The 16,515-nt window shown below is 39.2% G+C and overlaps 1 protein-coding gene across 1 annotated transcript in view; it reads left to right on the top strand.

Moving 5' to 3' along the window:
• LOC129554180 (cell surface glycoprotein CD200 receptor 1) overlaps nt 1-16,515 on the top strand; it is a 76,344-nt gene that overhangs the window by 47,849 nt on the left and 11,980 nt on the right. The window contains exons 3-4 of the mRNA XM_055422823.2: nt 5,013-5,093; nt 15,643-15,699. Of these exons, the coding sequence (XP_055278798.2) occupies nt 5,013-5,093; nt 15,643-15,699 (138 nt within the window). The remainder of the gene's footprint in view (nt 1-5,012; nt 5,094-15,642; nt 15,700-16,515) is intronic.

Below are 16,515 nucleotides of genomic sequence, written 5' to 3'. Positions count from 1 at the left end.
ATTCCCTCAGCTTTTGCTTGTCTGTAAAGCTTTTGATTTCTCCTTCATATTTGAATGAGATCCTTGCTGGGTATAGTAATCTGGGCTGTAGGGTATTTTCTTTCATCACTTTAAGTATGTCTTGCCACTCCCTTCTGGCCTGAAGAGTTTCTGTTGAAAGATCAGCTGTTATCCTTATGGGAATCCCCTTATGCGTTATTTGCTGCTTTTCCCTTGCTGCTTTTAATATTTGTTCTTTGTGTTTGATCTTTGTTAATTTGATTAATATGTGTCTTGGAGTATTTCGCCTTGGGTTTATCCTGTTGGGGACTCTCTGGGTTTCTTGGACTTGGGTGATTATTTCTTTCCCCATTTTAGGGACGTTTTCAACTATTATCTCCTCAAGTATTCTCTCATGGTCTTTCTTTTTGTCTTCTTCTTCTGGGACTCCTATGATTCGAATGTTGGAGCGTTTAACATTGTCCCAGAGGACTCTAATATTGTCCTCATTTCTTTTAATTCGTTTTTCTTTTTTCCTCTCTGTTTCATTTATTTCTACAATTCTATCTTCTAGTTCGCTTATCCTGTCTTCTGCCTCTGTTATTCTACTGTTTGTTCCCTCCAGAGTGTTTCTGATCTCATCTATTGCATTATTCATTGTATATTGACTCTTTTTTATTTCTTCTAAGTCCTTATTAAATCTTTCTTCCATCTTCTCAATCCTTTTCTCCAGGTTATTTATCTGTAACTCCATTTTGCTTTCAAGATTTTGAATCATTTTCACCATCAAAATTCGAAATTCTTTATCAGGTAAATTCCCTATATCTTCTTCTTTTGTTTGTGTTGGTGGGCAATTATCTTGTTCCTTTACTTGCTGGGTATTTCTCTGCCTCTTCATCTTGCTTATATTGCTTTGCTTGCGGTGGCCTTTCCCTCTTCTTGCAGTTTGTGGAGTTCTCTTTATTACGTAGTTTCTTCGCTGTGTGTGGGGTTGGACGGGTGACTTGTCCGGGTTCCCTGGTTAGGGAAGCATGTGTCGGTGTTCTTGTCGGTGGAGCTGGATTTCTTCTCTCTCCTTTAGAAGACAACGGGCTGCTTTTCTGGGAGCCTGATGTCCTCTGCCAGTATTCAGAAGTTGTTTTGTGGACTTTACTCCCGCGTTCAAATGTTCTTTTGATGAATTTGTGGGGGAGAAAGTGGTCTTGCCATCTTATCCCTCCGCCATCTTGTTCCTTCCTCCCCAGAACACTGGATTCTTATATTCCACTTGGTCGTGGAGTATCTCTTCCCAGCTGCTCCAGCAAGGCGCAGCCGCTGTACCTTACCTTGGACGAGGGGTATCTCCTCAAGGCCACGCCTCCTGCTTTGAATGCAGATCAGCTCCTCTCGGCCCTCCGGTGCCCAAGCAGCCACCGCCTCCTGAGCGTGGTACAGCTCCTCTCGGCCACCGCCCTAACCCTGGGAGCGGGGTAGCTCATCTCAGCCACGATTCTGCACGTCACATTTTTGCCAATATATATTTTCAGTCCTTTTAGCCATAGTGACAGGTGCATAATCATTATCTCACTGTGATTTAAATCTGCATTTCCTCTATGATTACTAATATTGAACATCTTTTTTGTTTATTTATTGGTAATCTGAATATCTTTTTTTTTTTGGTAAAGCATTCAAGTCATTTGCCTGTTTTTTTTAAATTGATTAAAAAATTTTTTGAATTATGAAAGTTCTTCACATACTATTGTTTTTTTAGCTGTGCTGTGGGTTGTAGGATATTAATTCCCTGACCAGAAATTGAATCTGAACTTCTCTAGTCAAAGTGCTGAGTTCTAACCATTGGACCCGCAGGGAACTCCTGAAGAACCAGCTTTTAATTTTGTTAATTTTTGTATTACTTGTTTTCTGTTTTGTTGATTTCTACTCTTTCTTTTATTATTTTCATCTTTCTATTTTGTTTTTAACTTCTTTAGGTGGATTTTAGGTGATTCCTGCTTTGTTATTAGTATTCAAAGCTATTAATTTTTCTGTAAGCATTGCTTTAGTCTAGCTGCATATCACAAAATTTGAAACTATATACACTTTTATCTGTCCTACTTTTTTTATGTAACAATATGTCCTGGAGGTCACTCCATAATAGTTTATAAAGATATTCCTCATTCTTTTTAAGGGTTTCATTGTACTTCATTTTGTGGATGTTCTATAATTTAGACAACTAGTTCCCTATGATTTGGATTATTTCTAGATGTCTTGGTATTACAGTGTAGTAATGACCTGTCTTCTGTATATACATTAATATATTTCATACTGTTGCCTATATAGCTTTGGGATAGTTTCTGGGAAGTGAAAGGAAAATGCTTATGTAACTGCTATTTATTGTCAAATTTTCCATTACTGAAGTGGCATCATTTTACATTCCCACCAGCAGTATATTGGCATGCCTATCTCTCTACAGTTTTGCAAACAGAGTATATGCTCCAATTTTTTGGTTTTGACGATCTTATAAGTGAGAAATAGCATTTATGAGTAGTTTTATTTTGTATTCAACATCATAAATGATGTTGAGCTTCTTTCTAAATGACTAGGAGACATGTAGACTTCTTTTTCTGTGAACAGTCCATAACTATAGGGTTGTGTTGACCTTAATTTTTAACCCAGCCTGAGCCAGCTGCATGCCAGGGAACTGTGCAAACCACTCTTTAAAGCACTGAGGATGAAGAATGAAAAACCTGTATGAAAATCCCTGCCCCCCTGGAGTTTACACTCTAGTAAGGGAGTGGTGGGTTCCATAAATTTTGGCAAATGTCTCAAATCTTCTTCCTTAGCTTGGCTGTTCCTATTCAGATCCAGAATTCATAATGCTTGTGCCCATGTGCCTTTATCATAATCCTGATTCTATGGACTTGCTGTTGGTGTGCTCTTTCAGACCTTTGTCTCTCATTGTTTCTACAGAAACATGGCTGGGACTTGCTTCTCCAGCTGTCTTAATTTGGGTTAATTTTGGGCTTCCCAGGTGAGGCTAGTGGTAAAGAACCCTCCTGCCAATACAGGAGACTTGAGAGATACAGGTTCGATCCCTGGGTTGAAAAGACCCCCTGGAGGAGGGCATGACAATCCACTCCAGTATTCTTGCCTGGAGAATTCCCATGAACAGAGGAGCCTTGCGGGCTATAGTCCATGGTGTCACAAAGATTCAGACATGACTGAAGTGACATAATACACCACGTATAGGTAGTGTATTTATCCTAGTGTATTTCTTAGGAGCAAACCCTTTGTTTCTACCCACTGTGGCAAGAACTAGTTGCACAAGAAAAATTTGACAACTGGAGCAGCTTACAAACTGGGGTGAAAGTGTAAGTTGCTCAGTCGTATCTGACTCTTTGCGACCCCATGGACTGTAGCCTGCCAGGCTTCTCCGTCCATGGGATTCTCCAGGCAGGAATACTGGAGTGGGTAGCCATTCCCTCCTTCAAGCAATCTTCCCAACCCAGGGATCGAACCCAGGTCTCCCACATTGCAGTCGGATTCTTTACCATCTGAGTCACCAGCTAAGCCCAAGCTGGGTTACTGTGCCCAAATTGCTTCATCAAGGTGAGTCTAAAGTTTTTTATCTGTAAAATGAGGATGATATCACCTGTTGACATGGAGAGACTGAAATGAATAGTATGTAAATTAGCAAAAATCTATTCCTAATATAAGTGTTCAAAAATTATTTTAAAACAATGTTTTATTAAAGTAAATAGTAGCTAAAAGGGAGTGGGTAGTGTATTCAAAATTTCCCCAAAAAACCCACTGTGCATTGAATTTTATCCTAAAATGTTTCTCTTTGTTGTTCAGATACTGTAGATACACTAAAAGTGTATTATTTCCTTGTGAATACTTTGAGTTTTATGCCTTCCACAATTAGAGCCTGCCACAGTTACAGACTGCCAGTATCCAGCCTCAGTTCTAATCACATATCCAGTTTTTCTCATACAATGGCAATACCCAACCATGTGTAGTTCTTTGAAACCTCCAAATGGCTTCATGCCTTCTTCTAAATGCCATTCTTTGTGTGCAATTTTCTTCTTCCTTTTATTTTCCTAGAAAACTCCTCAACTAAGATCCAGCTCAAATATCGTTTATTGTAGGAAGTCTTCCCTAATCCTTTACCCCTGCTGTTTCAGAGTTAAAAACATCTTTTAAACTTCTGGACATTATGTATATATCTATCATCACACTAAAACTTTATGTTATCATTGTTTATATAGTTAATTTCTTGCCTGGACCTCAGGCTCATGGACAGAAAAGGGTTTTGTTCATTATGATGTTTCTATGCTTAGTGAGTACTTTGCCAGGAGTTGCTACTCAAAAAATGCTTACTAACAATTTTCATTTGGAGTTTGCTTGTAAAATTTGAACTTAATAACTGGTCTATGTGATGTGATTTCAACAGTGTTTTGGAAACTCTTTTGTTGCTCTGGCTCAGCTGGTAAACAATCCCCCTGCAATGTGGGACACTGGGTTCGAACCCTGGGTTGGGAAGATCCCCAGAGAAAGGAAAGGCTATCCACTTCAGTATTCTGGCCTGGAGAATTCCATGGACTGTATAGTCCATGGGGTCTCAAAGAGTTGGACACGACTGAGTGACTTTCACTTGTTCTATATCAGCATCCATCAACACATCAGTACTAACCTTCTCCTTCCTCACTGGTGCCTGAAATGTCTGTAACACAGTAAAACACCTTTTCACAACTGGAGATAGACTAAGTGCATTTAAGTCTAGAAGAAGAAATACTTTGACTTGAATATAAGACAAGAGGGTGGTGAGTGGTACTGTGGGCCTAAAATAGGGGTATGCCAAATAGGAAGGAAGATCAAGTGAAAAGTTCATACCAGGATAAATTTTTCTGAGACGTTTGCTTTTCTGTCATAATTCATGTTTTTATTGGCAACTGCAATCCCAAAATGGCCCAAGGAATGTGAAAAAAATTGTGATTTTCACCAGGAGTCAGAAATGCTAATGTGTATTTCTCTCTTTACCCAATGTGTCTTTTCAGAATGCTTAAGTGTTGGAATGGAAGGTCCTAAAACATCAAACAACTCAATGCAGCAGATGGACAGTGTCAATCACAGTTCAGGTAATGCTCATCTTTTAATAATAATTCTAATAGAAAAGTGCTTGATGTTTTTTTACAGTTTTACACTTTGAGATCTTGAATTATCTTAAGTTATTTATAGATTATTTTATCTAAAATTGTCAAAACAAATACTGTTTATGTTTTAAAATGTTGGTAAATTTTTCATTCTGAAATTATTTTCTGTTCTTATTTAGTACTTATTTCAAGACTGTGATCATGAAGTAAATCAAGGGCACAGCACCAATTTTTTTCTTTCAATTTTAAAATCATAGTTTTACTAGGTTTACTCTAGAAAACTTAAAAATATTGGCCTTAGCAGATGCTACTAATTTACTTTCCGTGTGCCCTTGCCCAGCTCTGCTGTCTCCCAGATTTTTGTTTCTCATTATAGTTAACTTTTTCTTTATATTTTAAAATATTATTTTTGTAATACATTTTACATTGAGCACTTCATGGAAAAATAATTCTAGTGATTTCAAAATGCATTCTTGGACTCAATAAATATCCTTTTTAATTACACTTACTTATTTACTATTTAGAAAAATTAGATTTCAGATCAACTGCAGACTCAAATAAGTAAAATGACTATATAAATTATTAATCTGAGGGGTGGGAATAGTGCTTGAGTTTAGTGAGTTAAATGGTGCCTCCACCTCAAGATCTGTCCACCAGGAACCTACAAATGTGGGTACATTTGGACAAAGGGTCTTTGAAATGTATTTAACCTAAAGCTTTCAGATGAGATCAACCTGGATTAGTGTGGGCCCTATGTCGGATGACATGGAAAAGAAAGGGAGAAGCCACAAGGGAAAATACAATGTAAAGATGGAGGCAGAGGTTGAAATGATACATCTACAAACTAAGGAACACACAGGATTTCTGGCAGCCACTCAAACCTGGAAGAAACAAAAAAGGGTTCTTTACTAGAGACTTTGGAAGGAATATGGTTGTGCTAACACTTTGATATATTTCTGACTTCTAGAAATGTGAGAGAATAAATATCTATTGTTTTAAGGGATTGAGTTTGTGGATTACATATCAAAACAGTTCTAGGAAACTAATATAATGAATAACTAAATTACTTTTCTACTGTAAATATGTCTTTAAAAACAGTTCACATATGATTCAGTCTATATACAGATCTTCCATCACTTATGATGGCATTATGCCTCAATAAACTCATCCTAAGTTGAAAATATCATAAATCAAAATACACCTAACCTACCTAACAGGAGGAAAAAAGGGCGACAGAGGATGAGATGGTTGGATGGCATTACCAACTCAATGGACATGAGTTTGAGCAAACTCCGGGAGATAGTGAAGGACAGAGAAGCCTGGCGTGCTGCAGTCCATGGGATTGCAAAGAATTGAACACGACTTAGCGGCTGAACAACAATAACCTAACATCAAAACTTAGCTGAGCCTTCTTTAAACAGCTGAGTAAAATCATCTAACACAAAGCCTATCTCATATTAACATGCTGAATATCTCATGAAATTTATTGAATACTGTACCTTTTGAAAGTGAAAAAAAAATGGTTGTATGGGTACAGAATAGTTGTAAGTGTATCAGCTATTTACCCTTGTGATTGTGTAGCTGACTGGGAGCTGTGGCTTACTGCAGCTGCCCAGCTTCACAAGAGAATACCATACTACTAATGCTATCCTAGAAGACTCTTGAGAGTCCCTTGGACTGCAAGGAGTTCCAGCCAGTCCATTCTAAAGGAGATCAGTCCTGGGTGTTCATTGGAAGGACTGATGCTAAAGCTTAAACTCCAATACTTTGGCCACCTCATGCGAAGAGCTGACTCACTGGAAAAGACTCTGATGCTGGGAGGTATTGGGGGCAGGAGGAGAAGGGGACAACAGAAAATGAGATGGCTGGATGGCATCACCGACTCGATGGACATGAATTTGAGTGAACTCTAGGAGTTGGTGATGGACAGGGAGGCGTGGCATGCTGTGATTCATGGGGTCGCAAAGAGTCGGACACAACTGAACGATTGAACTGAACTGAGAAAGCAATCAAAATCCAAAATTAAAAATACAGTTTCTACTGAATGCATATGGCTTTTGCACCATCCTACAGTAAAAAAAAAAAAAGTCCTAAATCACACTATCCCAAGTTGGGAACTGTCTGTATATCTATATACTGCTGCTGCTGCTGCTAAGTCACTTCAGTCGTGTCCAACTCTGTGTGACCCCATAGACAGAAGTCCACTAGGCTCCCCTGTCCCTGGGATTCTCCAGGCAAGAACACTGGAGTGGGCTGCCATTTCCTTCTCCAATGTGTGAAAGTGAAAAGTGAAAGTGAAGTCGCTCAGTCGTGTCCGACCTTTAGCGACTCCACGGACTGCAGCCTACCAGGCTCCTCCATGAATGGGATTTTCCAGGCAAGAGTACTGGATCGGCTTGCCATTGCCTTCTCTGATATGTACATACTGAAAGAGTTAAATTAGACTTCTTATGTTAATGTAAAACTATAATCTTTCTAAACTTAAAAGAAAATTTGGTTTCATACAAAGAAATTGAACAGAAATCATAGAACCGTTAATCAGAAGCTTTAAATGATTGTTGTACTACTTTGGTATATACAAAACTTCAAGAAAGACTGAGTAAGAAAGATGCTTTCTTTTATCAATGAAGACATGATACTTGACATGAAATTGGCCTTCTATAGGAACTAGATACCAAATGGAGATAATAAAACTGAATGACTCATATTAGCAATTCAGTTCAGTTCAGTTCAGTTCAGTTGCTCAATCGTGTCTGACTCTTTGCGACCCCATGAATCACAGCACTCCAGGCCTCCCTGTCCATCACCAACTCCCGGAGTTCACTCAAACTCATGTCCATCGAGTCGGTGATGCCATCGAGCCATCTCATTCTCTGTTGTCCCCTTCTCCTCCTGCCCCCAATCCTTCCCAGCATCAGTCTTTTCCAATGAGTCAACTTGTCGCATGAGGTGGCCAAAGTATTGGAGCTTCAACTTTAGCATCAGTCCTTCCAATGAACACCCAGGATTGATCTCCTTTAGAATGGACTGGTTGGATCTCCTTGCAGTCCAAGGGACTCTCAAGAGTCTTCTCCAACAGCACAGTTCAAAAGTATCAATTCTTTGGTGCTCAGCTTTCTTCACAATCCAACTCTCACATCCATACATGACCACTGGAAAAACCATAGCCTTGACTAGATGGACCTTTGTTGGCAGAGTATTGTCTCTGCTTTTTAATATGCTATCTAGGTTGATCACAGCTTTCCTTCCAAGGAGTAAGCGTCTTTTAATTTCATGGCTGCAATCAGCATCCGCAGTGATTTTGGAGCCCAGAAAAATAAAGTCTGACACTGTTTCCACTGTTTTCCCATCTATTTCCCATAAAGTGATGGGACCAGATGCCATGATCTTTGTTTTCTGAATGTGGAGCTTCAAGCCAACCTTTTCACTCTCCTCTTTCACTTTCCTCAAGAGGCTTCTTAGTTATTCTTCACTTTCTGCCATAAGGGTGGTGTCATCTGCATATCTGAGGTTATTGATCTTTCTCCCGGCAATCTTGAATCCTGCTTGTGCTTCTTCAAGCCCAGCGTTTCTCATGATGTACTCTGCATATAAGTTAAATAAGCAGGGTGACAATATATAGCCTTGACGTACTCCTTTTCCTATTTGGAACCAGTCTGTTTTTCCATGTCCAGTTCTAACTGTTGCTTCCTGACCTGCATATAGGTTTCTTAAGAGGCAGGTCAGGTGATCTGGTATTCCCATCTCTTTCAGAATTTTTCTCAGTATATTGTGATCCACACAGTCAAAGGCTTTGGCATAGTCAATGAAGCAGAAATAGATGTTTTTCTGGAACTCTCTTGCTTTTTCCATGATCCAGCAGATGTTGGCAATTTGATCTCTGGTTCCTCTGCTTTTTCTAAAACCAGCTTGAACATCTGGAAGTTCACGATTCACGTATTGCTGAAGCCTGGCTTGGAGAATTTTGAGCATGACTTTACTAGCATGTGATGAGTGCAATTATGCGGTAGTTTGAGCATTCTTTGGCATTGCCTTTCTTTGTGATTATAATGAAAACTGACCTTTTCCAGTCCTGTGGCCACTGCTGAGTTTTCCAAATTTGCTGGCATATTGAATGCAGCACTTTCACAGCATCATCTTTCAGGATTTGAAATAGCTCAACTGGAATTCCATCACCTCCACTAGCTTTGTTCATAGTGATGCTTTTGAAGGCCCACTTGACTTTACATTCCAGGTTGTCTGGCTCTAGGTGAGTGATCACGCCATTGTGATTATCTTGGTTGTGAAGATCTTTTTTGTACAGTTCTTCTGTGTATTCTTGCCACCTCTTCTTAATATCTTTTGCTTGTGTTAGGTCCATACCATTTCTGACCTTTATCGAGCCCATCTTTGCATGAAATATTCCCTTGGTATCTCTAATTTTCTTTAAGAGATCTCTTGTTTTTCCTATTCTGTTGTTTTCCTCTGTTTCTTTGCATTGATCACTGAGGAAGGCTTTCTTATCTCTCCTTGCTATTCTTTGGAACTATGCATTCAGATGCATATATCTTTCCTTTTCTCCTTTGCTTTTTGCTTCTCTTCTTTTCACAGCGATTTGTAAGGCCTCCCCAGACAGCCATTTTGCTTTTTTGTATTTCTTTTCCATGGGGATGGTCTTGAAACCTGTCGTCTGTGCAATGCCATGAACCTCCATCCATAATTCATCAGGCACTCTATCTATCAGATCTAGTCCCTTCACTTAACTAAGTTTAAAAGACGTATCCAGTATTATAAAAATGATCATAGGACTACTTCTGAAAACAAGCATAATATTTTTCTTTTCTGAAACATATAATTTTAGCACACTGAAGAAAACACTATTACTTGTGGGTTTTATCTCTAGTATGAGAAATTGCAGGGATAATTGACTGATTTTCTTCCCAAGGTATTTTTCTTTAGACAGTGAATGTTGCTTAGTTGTAGGAGAATTTTGTGTCTGGTTTAAGAGGCAGAATTCTCCATGGGCCTCTACTCACTGGAATACCTTTTGTTAAGCATAAAGTGTCTTCTACACTCTAGTCCACTGAGAACACTGAAACTCAAAATGCTTGAAGAGCTTATTCAATTATGAAGACACCACTTAATGTAAGATCAAGCTCTTCCAACAGAATCCCTTGGTACTCACACTGATTTAGTTATATCTAATAACTAATCATGAGGAACGCTGGGCTGGAAGAAGCACAGCTGGAATCAAGATTGCTGGGAGAAATATCAATAACCTCACATATACAGATGACACCACCCTTATGGCAGAAAGTGAAGAGGAACTAAAAAGCTTCTTGAGGAAAGTGAAAGAGGAGAGTGAAAAAGTTGGCTTGAAGCTCAACATTCAGAAAACAAAGATCATGGCATCTGGTCCCATCACTTCATGGGAAATAGATGGGGAAACAGTGGAAACCGTGTCAGACTTTATGTTTTTGGGCTCCAAAATCACTGCGGATGCTGATTGCAGCCATGAAATTAAAAGATGCTTACTCCTTGGAAGGAAAGTTATGACCAACCTAGATAGAATATTAAAAAGCAGAGTCATTACTTTGCCAACCAAGGTCCATCTAGTCAAGGCTATGGTTTTTCCCGTGGTCATGAATGGATGTGAGAGTTGGACTGTGAAGAAAGCTGATCGCCGAAGAATTGATGCTTTTGAACTGTGTTGCTGGTGAAGACTCTTGAGAGTCCCTTGGACTGCAAGGAGATCCAACCAGTCCATTCTAAAGGAGATCAATCCTGGGTGTTCATTGGAAGGACTGATGCTAAAGCTGAAACTCCAGTACTTTGGCCACCTCATGCGACGAGTTGACTCACTGGAAAAGACTCTGATGCTGGGAAGGATTGGGGGTGGGAGGAGAAGGGGACGACAGAGAATGAGATGGCTGGATGGCATCACCAACTTGATGGACATGAGTTTGAGTGAACTCCGGGAGTTGGTCATGGACAGGGAGGCCTGGCGTGCTGTGATTCATGGGGTCGCAAGGAGTTGGACACGATTGAGATACTGAAATGAACTGAACTGAACTGAATACTAATATGTCAAACTGACAATATTCCCAGAAAAGATGGCTAACATGAGAATTCACTGTAATGGCAACAGCTTAGTTCAGAGCATGAAAATCATTTGTTCTGTTACTAAAAGTAACAATTTCTATGGGGCATATGAAGTGAAATCCAAAGAATAAGAAGAAAAGTCTTTAAATATCTCCTGCTGCTGCTGCTGCTGCTGCTAAGTCACTTCAGTCGTGTCCGACTCTGTGCGACCCCATAGACGGCAGTCCACCAGGCTCCCCCGTCCCTGGGATTCTCCAGGCAAGAACACTGGAGTGGGTTGCCATTTCCTTCTCCAATGTGTGAAAGTGAAAAGTGAAAGTGAAGTCGCTCAGTCGTGTCTGACTCGTAGCGACCCCATGGACTGTAGCCTACCAGGCTCCTCCGTCCATGGGATTTTCTAGGCAAGAGTACTGGAGTGGCTTGCCATTGCCTTCTAGAAGACATAAATCAAGGCTAGGTTCTTTGAACTTTCCATTGATAACAAACAACCTATATCTTTAAAATAAGGAGCATGGGACTTCCTTGGCAGTCTAATGGTTAAGACTCCTCACTTCCACTGCAAGGGGTGAGGGTTTGATCTGTGGTGGGGGAATAAGATTCTGATTGCCATGCACTGAGGCAAAAAAAAAAAAAATCAGGGAGAATGATTGATGACAGCCGGACATGTGAAGACCTGATGCTGAATTCTGTTCAACCAGAACCGGAGAATATTTTGGTTGTGAAACACTTTCTTCCAGAAACAGCAGGTCTCAGGGCTGCAAAGGCCAAAATGCTCACAAGAGAAGGCCTTTGTAGGCCTCAGTAACCTTTGTCTATTATGATAGCCATCTTGTGACCACCAGACAGCTCCCTTTTAGCTGGAAATGGGCAGGGTTCACTGTAGTTTTCTTACTTATCAGAATCCTATTGGGTGTCCTCAATATTGCCACTCTTCACTCAACGTAAGGAAAGAAAGAATGCAAGGAAGAAAGGAATGAGTTGCAACATGTTAAAAACAGAATGACTCAGCTGGTAAAGAATCTGTCTGCAATGCAGGAGACCCAGGTTCAATCCCTGGGTTGGGAAGAGCCCCTGGAGAAGGAAATGGCAACCCACTCCAGTATTCTTGCCTGGGAAATCCTAGGACAGAGGACCCTGGCAGGCTATAGTCCATGGGGTCACAAAGAGTCACACATGACTTAGTGACTAAACCACCAACACAGAAATAGAATAGGAAATTTATTTAATTTGAAGGAGAACTTGGGATTTTCACTGGAGATTTAGTTTATCTTTAAAAGGCAAAGTAAGCAGAATAAAATAGAATATTCAGTGGATGTTTATTGTTTGTCTTTATAAATGTTGTCACTGTAAGAAATTACAACAAACAAAATACTGTACTTTAAGTCAAGAGTTAGTAGGTTCTATCCCAGGCTAATTTATACACTTCCGGAAGGAACGGCCTCTTGAATCCACAGAGTGTTGAGGTGGGGAGTCCCCAACCATGTCAGATTCGTTTCACATATGATAATATACATGTTTCAATCCATTCTCCCAAATCATCCCACCCTCGCCCTCTCCCACAGAGTCCAAAAGACTATTCTATACATCTGTGTTTCTTTTGTTGTCTCGTATACAGGGTTATCGTTATCCTCTTGCTATATTCCATATATATGTGTTAGTATACTGTATTGGTGTTTTCCTTTCTGGCTTACTTCACTCTGTATAATAGGCTCCAGTTTCATCCACCTCATTAGAACTGATTCAAATGTATTTTTTAAATTGCTGAGTAGTACTCCATTGTGTAAATGTAGCACAGCTTTCTTATCCATTTGTCTGCAGATGGACATCTAGGTTGCTTCCATGTCCTGGCTATAATAAACAGTGCTGCAATGAACATTGGAGTACATGTATCTCTTTTAATTCTGGTTTCCTCAGTGTGTATGCCCAGGAGTGGGTTTAGCCTGGGATAGAACTTGCACGCTGAATTTACTAATTAAGAAATAAGAAACCAGAACTATAAAGGTGGCATGGAAATACAAGAAACCATTCTTAAGTGATCTTTTAAAACTTTGAACAGAGTTACAGATTTTACCATTTGTTGTAAAATAAAATGGTATATATAATTTAACCAGAACCAAAAGAAAATTAGTATTGTGTGAATTCTGAAGCACTTTCAACATGTTGTAGGAATAATGTGGACTTTCTTGAGTTTTACACATTCATAAGTGAATGGTCTGTATCTCGTGCCTTTGTTGGTTTTCTGTGAGCTGTAGTTTCTGGGAAGTGAGCAGCTCTCATTCCTGTAACTCTTGTAATCTAGTCATTCGTGTGCCTCCTTCATGAGGATTCAGTACGGCTGTGGTGCTGTTATCCCTCTGATAGGAACTCTAACTCGGTGTAAAGCCCCAAAGGTCTGTTACTTATTTTTATTTTATATTGTACTATATTTTATTTACAGTGTTGTGTTTGTTTCAGGTGTATAGCAAAGTGATACAGTCATATATATATATATATGAATTAACAAAAGCAGTTCCTGTCTTTTGATGGGGTGCTCATGGTTTATAACATAAATGGCATTATTTTGAGAGAGGATAACTTAGATGTGGCATTGGGTTTTTTTTCTTTTTGCAGCCTGAGGCAGTTGTAAAATAACTTAATGTAGCTTTTTACAACTGTGTATTCTATAGTATTTTTTCTTTTGGTGAAATTTTAACTGTTAATGTTTTTGGCATTGTGCTTTGTACCATTTATTAAATAAAAATTTTAGAATAAAAAATAATTTAAAAAAAGAGTTAGCAGACTATAGCCCATGGGCAAAATCCAGCTGGCTGTATATATTTGTAGATAAAATTGTATTGGACAAAGCTATGGACATTTTTTCCCTTATTATATGTGCCTGCTTTCTTGCTGCAACAGCAGTGTTGAATACTTGCAACAGAGACCATATGGAATGCAAAGCTCCAGATGTTTCCTTTTTAGTTCTTTGGCAAAGCTATACTGTGTGCCATGATAGAGCTTCAGAGTCTAGAAGACCTAAGACATAACTTGATTTCAGTAATCCCTCTGAGGTCAACTTTGATTTCTTATCTGTTTCTGGAATAGATACTTAATCCCAGTATGAACTAAATTTAATAGAATCTCATTCTTTGCCTTCTTTCCAACCCAGTCTGATGACACTTAGCTACCTAGAAAAACCAAATTATTTTAGAAGCCTGTTCACTACTGGCTTCTAAGACCTTTAATTTAATTTCTCTGTTTATTATGTGGTAGAATTGAGTGGAAAATTAGAATGGGGAGCATAAAGAAAAAATTTAAAAGCAGGAAAGCACATTGAATGGTGGTCTTATAAACTCAGAAGAAGATATTTTTCAGGTTTTTAAATCATAAGAAGCATTCTGAAAGTCATTGTTGTTCTTTAAAAATATAGTAATACAAACATATTTTTCAGAAAGCAGATTTGAAGTAGATTGGGACTATCTTCAGAAACTCTATAGAACTCAAGAGAAGGAATGCACGTAGATCTTAAGAACTAAAGAATTGGGAACTTGAGTTAGGTTAAGTCTGCCATCTCTCTGCTTCTGCTTCATTCTTCCCAAGGTAGGGTTCCTCAGAGAAACAGAACAGGGTGTATGTGTGTGTTGGACATCCTAGAGAGAGGGAGAATGAGAGAGAAAGGAAGAGAGATTGATTTACTTTATAGAATTGGCCCAAAATCTGCAGGATCTTTGGAGACCCAGGGAAGAGATGCAGATCGAGTCTGAATGCAATGTGCTGGCAGAATTCCCTTTCCCATGAGGTCAGTCTTTTCTATTAAACCCTTCAACTGATTGGATAAGTCCCACTCACATTATGGAGGGTAATTTACTTTACTCAAATTCTACCAATTAAAAAATATCTTTGTAGAAACATCTAGAATAATATTTGACCAAACATATGGGTACCATGGACTAGCTAGGCTGACACATAAAATTAGCCATCATAGTAGGAAAATGGGGAAGAAAGAGGGATGAACTATTCTTCTCAGTGTTGGTTCCTGAGAAAGTACTTGATTTATCCAGCTGTTTGAGATGCCCACCACTGGTCTAAACAATTTTAATCAAGTAGTGGCATCTGTAAAAAAGACCACATAATCAGCCCAGCTCATGTGAGGTATGCATGATGGACCAATACATTATAGCTAAGGAAGGATAGAGGCAGTGTTACTTTGTACAAAATAGTTTTAAGTATAAAAGGAGGTACTGCATAAATGGAAAATCACTGACTAATAGCCTACAATGTAATTTCCAAATGTTAGCATGTTTTTCCATATAATGATGTAACAGCGTCTGATTTATTTCAAGGATTTTTGTGTAATTTTAGTTATGGTTCATTGATTTTCTATCATGTTGCATACAAGCTCTTGTGGAAAAAAGAATGGTTTTTACTCTAAGTTTCTGAAATTGATTTCATCTATTTCTCTCTGAATATTTTCTAGTTTCAACAACCTCATCTATGGAAAGAAAGCAGAGCACTGTAACACTTCATACAGAAGGTAGTATGCCTGTATTTTTTTGTTTTTGTTTTTTTAATTTGAGGCCAGTACTGAAGCATAGAATGTTGAACTTCCTTAGAAACATAGTCAGGGGCCTGAACTCTGTTCTGATCTTGTACCCAGTTAAAGAATATGGTGATCTGAATGCTGTAGGATAAGTGACTTGAATGACTCCACCCATCCTCCCCTAAAGCGGTTCAATTCCACTGAAAGATTATGGAGTTTTCTCTGTCATGCACTGTGCTGGGCTTTGTGGGGAACACAAAGATGAGCAAGATGAAGTAGACTATCAGAGAGCCCTGCAGGGAGCTCTGTTCTGTGGGGGAACCCAGACAGAAGCCCAGATATCACACAGCAAGAAGAGGTAAGCACTCACATCAAGGGTACCAGGAGTGTAGAAAGGGAGTGGTTAAACACCAAGCATGTGAATCAGGTAAGAAAGAGTTATTTTAATAGAAAAATAGCATTATGCTGGGCACCTTAGAGAGTGAAAACAACGTGAGAGATGACATGGAGGTGGAACTGTGCTGGTTTTTTGTTTTTTTTTTTTCTTTTCCTGTAGTGAGGGGACAATGTAGTGGGTGACAAGATTGCAGAGTCAGTGTGACAGAGGGCTTTTGAAGCCAACAGGAAGACACTCAAACTTATTCTTCAGGCAGTGAAAGATGTCTGGAGGGTTTTAGAGTTGAAGTAATTGCATCATGTTGTGGAATGATGTGCTGGCTGCATTTTAAGGTATGAACGGAAGGGAGAAGAGGTTTGAGACAGAAACAGAAGTTAGGTGCCTGGCGATGGGGGCTTAATCTAGGGTAGTGA

This window comes from Moschus berezovskii, chromosome 1 (assembly GCF_049115385.1).
Source record: "Moschus berezovskii isolate FMDL1 chromosome 1, NW_MosBer_1.0, whole genome shotgun sequence".
NCBI lineage: Eukaryota > Metazoa > Chordata > Mammalia > Artiodactyla > Moschidae > Moschus > Moschus berezovskii.
Note: the sequence above shows the minus strand (reverse complement) of the source record. Positions and strands in the feature narration are given on the sequence as shown.